At 39.5% G+C, this 8649-nt stretch overlaps 1 protein-coding gene across 1 annotated transcript; it reads left to right on the top strand.

Moving 5' to 3' along the window:
* The first annotated feature begins 57 nt into the window (after nucleotides 1-57).
* Nucleotides 58-8158, top strand: sec22c (SEC22 homolog C, vesicle trafficking protein). The gene is made up of 7 exons (XM_083778197.1): nucleotides 58-313; nucleotides 702-913; nucleotides 1464-1627; nucleotides 3427-3615; nucleotides 4190-4308; nucleotides 5548-5613; nucleotides 6164-8158. Exons 2-7 carry the CDS (start codon nucleotides 732-734, stop codon nucleotides 6362-6364), a joined length of 921 nt encoding a protein of 306 aa, XP_083634323.1. The 5' UTR covers nucleotides 58-313; nucleotides 702-731; the 3' UTR covers nucleotides 6365-8158.
* Nucleotides 8159-8649: the final 491 nt, after the last annotated feature.

Consider the following 8649-nt stretch of genomic DNA (forward strand, 5'->3'; position numbering starts at 1 on the left):
CCGTACGAGATACAGTGTTATGGTGTGGTCGTGTTCGCAATTCGCATGTTGTTTTGTCTCCTGTCTACACCCAGTAGTTACATTGTTATTTAGCTAGCTTGTTTGCTAATCTGATTAAAATCTGCTGCTCACTTATTTTACGAAGTTCAAATTCTGTTCACAGTTGATATTTTGAAAGTCACATCCGTTATGCACAGTTAAACTGTTGCTTGCAGATGGTCTTTATGTTATTACATTATGTTGTAGCTATAATACAGCTAGCCTGTCTATAAGCTATCCAACCATTTGAAATTATGACTCCAAGGATAATGAGGTAAGGGATAATAAACACACACCACCAGGACAGGTTACAGCATTGTATTTACATTTGAACTATTGGGCCATCTTGGCTTCTGCCTTCTGCAATACATTGCCAGTCAAGAGCAGAATTGTGAGAAAAGGAGCCATACAAGTTTAGTAGTCACAACTACAATAAATTGATCGATTAATTTGATTGATTTAATACTTTAGTCAGAAATGTAAACAGCACGAGGTACAGTCAGACATTTAGACTAAAAGTATAACACAAAAAAAGTGCTGGGACTTTTGTTTCCATTGTGGTCTGACTCCTAGCCTATGGATTCAATTCAAACATATACTCGTAGACAGTTACATAGGATGATGTTGACTCGTCCTGTCGACCTGGTGTCTACTGTCTCTAGGTTGTCTCTTCACCATGGACCTTGTGGATCATGCCTCTGATCCTGTTTGCCTTCGTGGTTCGGGTCAGGGATGGACTTCCCCTGTCAGCCTCCACAGACTTTGAACACGAGCAGGAGCTCCACGAGAGGAAGCAGCAGCTCAGGACCATCAGCAAGGCCCTCGGCCTGCTCCCCGAGAAGGGGACCTTCAAAGGCCACAGCCTCAACATTTAGTAAGGACTCATGAACACCCACATTAAGACTATTTCATGTCACATGTGCCATCTTGGGATATAAACTAGTGCTGCTTAGTGGTACCTTATGGGTCAGGGTGCCTATGGAATAATTCCATTTCTACTTCTAGTTGAAAAACAAAAGGCACCCTGACCCTTATGGGGTGACCAGAAGGCTCACCCCGAAACACAATCGCAGAACCGCAATGGACCGCTTGCCCCCAGAGGTTCAGAGGTATTTAATTTGTTTTACAGATATTAGGTTTAGGAATAAAATTAGGTTTAGGCATAGTTTACTGAGGTTATGTTTAGAAATAAGCTTAAGGTTTTGAGTTGACATAGTTTAGCTGAGGTTACGTTTAGGAATACCTCTGTGGTCGCCGGATTTGACCCGAGGCGAGCGTGTTTTGGGGGAGAGCGTTCTTGTATTGTTGTAATGGCAACCCAAGAGGATGGGAAGAAAATCTGATTTTGATTTGTCGTGTCTATATTGGTCAAGCTGTGGCCGGCTGTTTGTTTACTAAACACATCTCCTCTGTCATTCATTCAGCTTCGTCTCCTCCGAGGGTGTATCCTACATGACTGTGTGTCACAGCAGCCTCCCTGTGGCCATGGCCTTCTGCTTCCTGGAAGACCTGCGCTGGGAGTTCACCGCGCGCTTCCACGGCACAGCGGTCGCCTTGGCAGCCAGGCCCTATCCATTCTTGGAATTTGGTACGTGTAAAATGTATGATGTAGGAATGAATGAATATTAATAAAACATATGTTCGTGACACAATGAATGTGTCTCACATGCATTATATTTAGTTTAGCCTACATTTGTGATAAAATAGGTTATTCTCGCTAATATATTCTACAGCAACTGATTCCTCTCCTAACGTCATGCACTGGGTGATAGAATGAATCAGAATACTATTGCAAATGAATATACTTGTTTTATTTATAAATAAAATATAATCAATAAAATAATTGCAAATAAATGCACTAGGTCATTTGTCTCGAGATCTGTAGTTTCGAGATCCGCCAGGGAAGAAAAGAGAGGGGAAAACAAATGTTTAAAAAGTACATTTGTATGTGTTGATTTCTTTCGCTGGTTCTTCTGCCCATCTGAGGTGCACGCTCGCAAACGCGTGCATCTGCGCTCAAGAGCGAGCTTGCGCAGTGCATTATGGGGTAGATTTGCTTCGCTGTGGTGACCTTTATTACTCTATGGTAGTGACCATCGGATGGTCCCTACAATTCCCGATTTTTCCCATTGTGGGATACTTCAGACCACTACATTAGGGTGCAAAAATGCTCACTACACAGTGACACTAAAACCCCAAAGTAGTGCACTATATGGGGCATAGGGAATGAATTCGAACGCAGCTTATGATTTCACACATACTGGCAGTCATGTGGCAACACACACATCATGTGACACTTCTAAGATTCCTTCAGAGATCACGGTCAGGCTTGACATAAATTATCAACAACACTACATGGATTAGAACTATACTAAGAATAACATTGTTGCAATTATCCACTACAAGGAAATTGCGATGATGACAGTTTCAACTGGGAGACCATAGCGGTTGACTTTGACACCAACCTTGAACCAAGTGCCAGCTGCATAACTGCATAATGTCGTCAAATAGCTTTCTGACATTGCACAGAGGCCTGACCAGTGATGGAAGAAGTACTCAATTTTTTTACCTAAGTAAAAGTATCAATGTAGAAATACTCTGTTACATGTAAAATATTTGGTATTCAACATTTACTTGAAAAGTACGTAAAAGTACAAAAGATATTGGCATAAAATTATACAACTCATTGTGCAGAATGACCCATTTTAAAATTTCAAAATGATCTACGCTTTACGACACATTGTGAGCATGTAGATTGGCTCTTTCCAAATAGGGGGGGGGCGGAACATCCAGACCCCCAGGAACGTGCACAGGGGGTTGGCCCAGTTCCGGCATGCTGCCCTGCGTCCGAAACGGTTCTGTCCTCTCTACTGTACTGTACTGGCACACCCAAAATCATCATATATACAGTTAATATGTGCGTGTGTGTGTTTGTGTGTGTGTTAGGTTGTGCACACACAGGTGGTGAAAAACAACCATGCTGTTTTCGTGTTCAGACCCACCCACCCACCCAGCCACACACATAAAAAAATCACAAAATCACACCCGTGTGAAGTGAGGGGCGCTAATTAAAGTCTAACTCATGTTGAATAGGTGATGAAATTGTGATTTCAACATTAAACGCCATTAACAATAAAGAGACAATATGACGTAATGAGGCATAATGATGTAAATTTTCGCTTCATTGTCAATGGTGTTTACAAAACAAACATTGAACCTGTGTTTAAAGGCGCCCCTCAAAAATAAAATTGACATATTGCTTATAGCTACTTTAAATCATTAATCGCATTTATTTGTATGTGACAATGAATCGTCAACTTAAATTGGGTAATCGTGACAGCCTCGTCCATAAGCACTATGTTTGGCATTATGTGTTCCAACGGACAGACGGCACCATTCAGAAGCTGAAGCAGCAGTACAACCAGAGTGGTGGTCCGGCTCTGGAGGTCACACTGGCTGAGGTCCAGGAGGAGCTCAGACTCCGGCCCCCACAAGTCCTCACCGTTGAGGATGTGCAACTGCAACTAACTAACGGAGCCACCAGCGAGCATATAGAGCAGCAGCTACCTGAATCTGGTAAGACTCATGCATGGCATTGATTCACACCCAGCGAGCATATAATATAAAGCAGCTAGTAGCTACCTGAATCTGGTAAAGGCCTAATCATAGTCCAGTTTTCGGTGAAGAGGTGACCACTGCAACAAACTGCAACATTTGGTCACCGGCGCTAACACAACACGTTTGCCCGGGTCCCGGGCAAACGTCTACCGGTAATTTCTCTTTTGGGTCTCGACCTGAATAATTTGGGAACCACTAGACTAGAACAGTGGTGCAGCTAACACATGTGTATTTGAAGGAGTAGAGCCATATTATATTAATAACTGCCTCACTCCAAGCATCCAGTATTAAACCTTTCACAACTCTGAGATTAAAGATATTTTCTGCTCTTCCCTGACATCTGCTGACATGTCAAGTTGTCAACATGTCTTTGGCTTCTCCGTTTCAGATGGATAGTGTTAATTTAATTCTGCCTGGTCTAGCTGCCTAGTTGTTCCCTACAGAAGAAAATACAATGTCCCGCAGGAGAAAAAAAAGAATATCATTGTGTTTTGTTTACTTATGATCGTGTGTTTTTCCTTTTGTCACTTAGGTCAGAATCTGAGACTGGCACCCGTTACTGCGCCAGGCATCCTCTCCCTAGTACTTAATATCATGTGTGCATCTTTGAATCTCATCCGTGGCGTCCACCTCATAGAATACAGCTTCCAAGTATGGGCCAGTATTGACTTTTGCTTTGAAAAAGAAAATCTCTATAGCTGTCTGGAAGAAACCACCCAACTCCAAAAAAAAACATCGAGCTCAAATAGTTAGCTTTTTGTCAAAGCACTTTTTAATACTTTCCATTGGTTCAATATTGTTTTTACTCAACACACAGACGTAAATGGTGTTTATAGCATTGATTTATGCAACAAAAACAAAAACGGTGTTTTCATCCAGACAGCAACAAATTATATATTTTATTGATGATTTTATAACATTTTACAATGTACCTGTACATTAACAAAGTTTCCATACTGAAAACTAATGGTAGCAAAAACGAAGAAAGACAAAGCAGGGAAAAAGGAAAAACAAAGAGCTGACAATTGTTAGAAACAAACCACCAGAGCTTGATATGTGGTCGCTTCCATATTAATTTAATTATAGCTGTCTGAAGCTTACTCAGAAATACTCAGCAATAGTATTGATTGATTTGTAAAGTTTATTAAAGTTTATTATTATAATATTTAATAAAACTGATTTTCTTTGATTAAATGTGATCAACACAAAGAGTATTTGTTGATTTGTATTTAACCAAGGTACTTTTGTAACTATAAATGAAGTAATTTGTTTGGAAATAGTTATACTGTACATGCCAGCAAGCTAACAAGGTTACTTTTTTGCCAACTGTGTATTGTATTGCCACAGAAATGTTACATTAATGATTAACCTGTTTGTGCAGTTAACACCCTGAGCGGCATAAACGATTAAAAGATTAATCACAGGACAGAACATTAATGATATGATATCATAACCGAGCACACCGCTCCACAGGCTGGGAGCTTCCTGTTGGGCAACATTTGATGTAATTTCCGGTTGGGACGTCATCCAAAGTGGTCCCCATCCATTTTAGTGGATGAGAGGAAAAATCTTAAAACGTAAATAACTCTTGATCTAAATCAATCTGTCCAATTCTAATTTCTAACCAAAGATTATGTTTTTGACGGCCCATCGTATTCCTCGGGGTGTTTTGGCTCCATTTAGCTACTTCAGCTACATCCCAGATGGCGCCTGGTGCATCTTGAAATGTGCTCCGTAGCTGCAAATCGCTGGGCGCCCTGATTTAATGGTCCTAAATACCCCCGGGCGATCGGGGTGTTAAGGGTATCAGCAAAAATGTAAATGTTAGGAAGTAGGAACGCCTTTCATTTAAACACTGCTGATATTTTTATTGTTTTCCTCATACTGTAGGACGACAATGAAGGCATATGGAATGTCGTGGCATTTCTCCTGGCATTTCTCTGCTGTGTTTCTCAGGTAAAAGTGCACGTCAATCATTTTCATCCTTAAAGGACCACTTCACCACTTATCAACTTATCTTCATTTAATTGGTCCTCACTAATGTTCATGATGAAATACCACAATTTTCTTTTCCTACTCAGTCCGTGTCTCATAGGAGGGCTGTGGGTAGTTCAGCAACCTTTCCACCAGTGACATCATCGTTAGGCAGATATTATTTTAAACAAGATTTAAAATATATATATATTTAGATTTTTATTATCGTGAGAATGATGGCTTCCATTATCGTATTGCAACTTTTCAGGAATAGAAAGCCTGCAGTTTCTATTAAATTGGCTTTGTATTCCCCATCGATGATGTCACTGGTGGACGGATTTCTGAACTGACCACAGCCCTCCCATGAGACACAGACAGAGTAGAAACAAAATGTGGCATTCTATCATGAACATTAGTGATGACCAATTATATGAAGTTAGGTTGAAAAGTGGTGAAGTGGTCCTTTAATGCAATCATGTTTATTTTTTTGGCGTGTGTAATTAACACAATGAAAACCCTCTATTACCAACAGTGCCATCTGTACCTTTTCCACTCATCCCTGAAGAAAATCATGGCCTTTACTCTGTGGAGTGTGAATATCCTATGCAATGCCTATCTGTTTGGCCTGAGGAACATGTGGCAGCTGCTATTCCATGCGTCTGTTGCATCCCTCTCCGCCGTCCTCATCGTCTCTCGCAAGCTCCAGGAAAGACCAAATGATTGTGGCGTGTGAGGAGCATGGGGACTGCTCAATGTGTGGAACCTCTTCTTGCTTCGCTGGGTTTCCATACAGGTGAGAAAGAAAGGAAAGCAGGTGACTTGGTTCACCTAAAATTCATCAAGACGTCCAGTACATATCTTTTAAAGGACAGAACCTCACCGTCAATGACTTGAAGGATTATATATTTGTCATATACAGTAATTGGTTGCACTTTGTTTACATTGTATCCAAGACTGTAAAGAGGATATGCGAAAATGTTTGGCATATTGAATCCTCAAAATACAATCATAAGAACTCCAATTACTCCAAAATATATATTATGAATAGTTAATCAAACTATAATGAGTAGATTTTTATAGACAAGCTTAGGATGTAGTAAACAGAATTTCTATATTAGAAAAAAGTGCTTCACCGTCCATTCGAGAAATTTCTCGTAACCTTTAAGCTAGGGCAAGGATCGTTGGGACCAAAGTTTTGTTGCTTCAGCTGAATTGTTCAAGTTGACGATCTTTTGCATTTTGGAATCAGGCTGTATGTCTATTCTTATTCAGCACAGTATTATTTTTTTCTACCAAGGGTAATTAATTATTGTCCTGTAAAGTATTCAGGATGGAAGCGTTTACATTGCTAAATGAGGTAAAATGGTTGCTAAAGCTTGGGTCTAATTGTATAGGTTTAGGTGGCATCCTTGATTAATGAAGATCTGGGCAGTCTAGAGACACATTTAATATTAACATATAAATATAACATATTTATCATCGTAGATACTGTACTACTGCATTTGTTGTTATAATTGCTGCTTAGGCTAGAAGGTAACAACGCTGTTGTTTAGCTCTGATACTGTACATGCATACAGTATGTTTCATGTCTTACTGTTTGGCAAAGCAACTAGAGTATAATGTATCTCTAGTATTTGATCAAAGTGCTCAACTACTTATTGTATATGCTCAAAACTAAGGGCTCGGCTAATGACCTCATAGATATTACATTCTGTAAAGCGCCAAACATTGTTCTTACTGTATGTCCATTTAAGGCATAAGTTTGATATTATTTTAAACATTTACTGTTTTAACATAATTTATGATCTGGGGGGAAAAATAACATTTGAATTCAAATTGTTCAACGTTTTATAAAATTAAAGCAGTAACTATGTAACTGCGTGTCAACCCGACGACTGGGCCAATCACAGCACGTCCTCGACATGCTTGCAGAGAATCTTGGGTAATGAAGTCAAAATCCTTGGCTGTTATGTGTGTCCAAAGTGGCCACCAGGGGCGTGCACAGATAGACACGAGATAGTGCTAGGCTAGAGCACCTGCTCTTTTGCCCTCTGGACAGCAATGTGCCCTTTTGAATTTTTTTGTTTGTTTGTTCATATTATTATTTTTACAGTGTACAGTATGTGGTACATGGTGACATCGACCAATTCTGGATTAAAAGCTGCTAATATATTATTTATGCCCGGAAATCTATAAATCTCACATATAAGGCAGCCAGCGGTTCCACGCGCCACACAAGGTGCCCTTTTTTCAATTGAGCACCTGCCCCTCAAAATGTCTGTGCACGCCACTGGTGGCCACTGATGATACCCCAAACTACATAGTGCGGCTTTAAAGTAAACCTATCCTCCAGGACGGTTATGTAGCTGGAAGCACTGAATTTGACGTTCTAAATTATTATGAAATGTATTGAACAGAATACAATACAACAAGTCTGCACTACTGTTAGGCACATATTGTTTTTCCTTATTTTGTTTTGGTTACCACAATACCAAATTTATATTTCATTGAATGACCATGTCATGTAACAAAATGTGTTTCATATCAACACATTATTACAGTAGAAAATACTTTTTTTTGTCACATGACACGGTAGTTTGACAAAATATAAAATAGCCTTAACAGAAAACATTATTTCAATTGATAATAGCGCTGCTAATGAGTATGAATGATAGGCTAGGTTTATATCTTTAATTTATTAATTGCTCAGTTTTTGATATTGTGTATACGGTTAACTACTTATTTACTGTATAAATGTATCTCAAATAATGCACTCAATGTCCAACACGAGAAGCAAATAATTGTAGTCCTAGTTTTTAGAAGGGCTTTATGTATAAAGTCTGTCCTTTCCTTGTAGCTGTTCTCTTGCACTCTTCTGTAAAACCTGATTTATACTTGCACCAAAAATAGCCAATCTGCAAACTCACAATACAGTACGTAACTATGAGCTTGTATATCAGCTGTGTTCCGTGCACGACAGAAGTATAATGCAGGCTTCAGATAAGTTAAAAGGAATTG

This window comes from Protomyctophum parallelum (genome assembly GCF_964188405.1).
Source record: "Protomyctophum parallelum genome assembly, chromosome: 12".
NCBI lineage: Eukaryota > Metazoa > Chordata > Actinopteri > Myctophiformes > Myctophidae > Protomyctophum > Protomyctophum parallelum.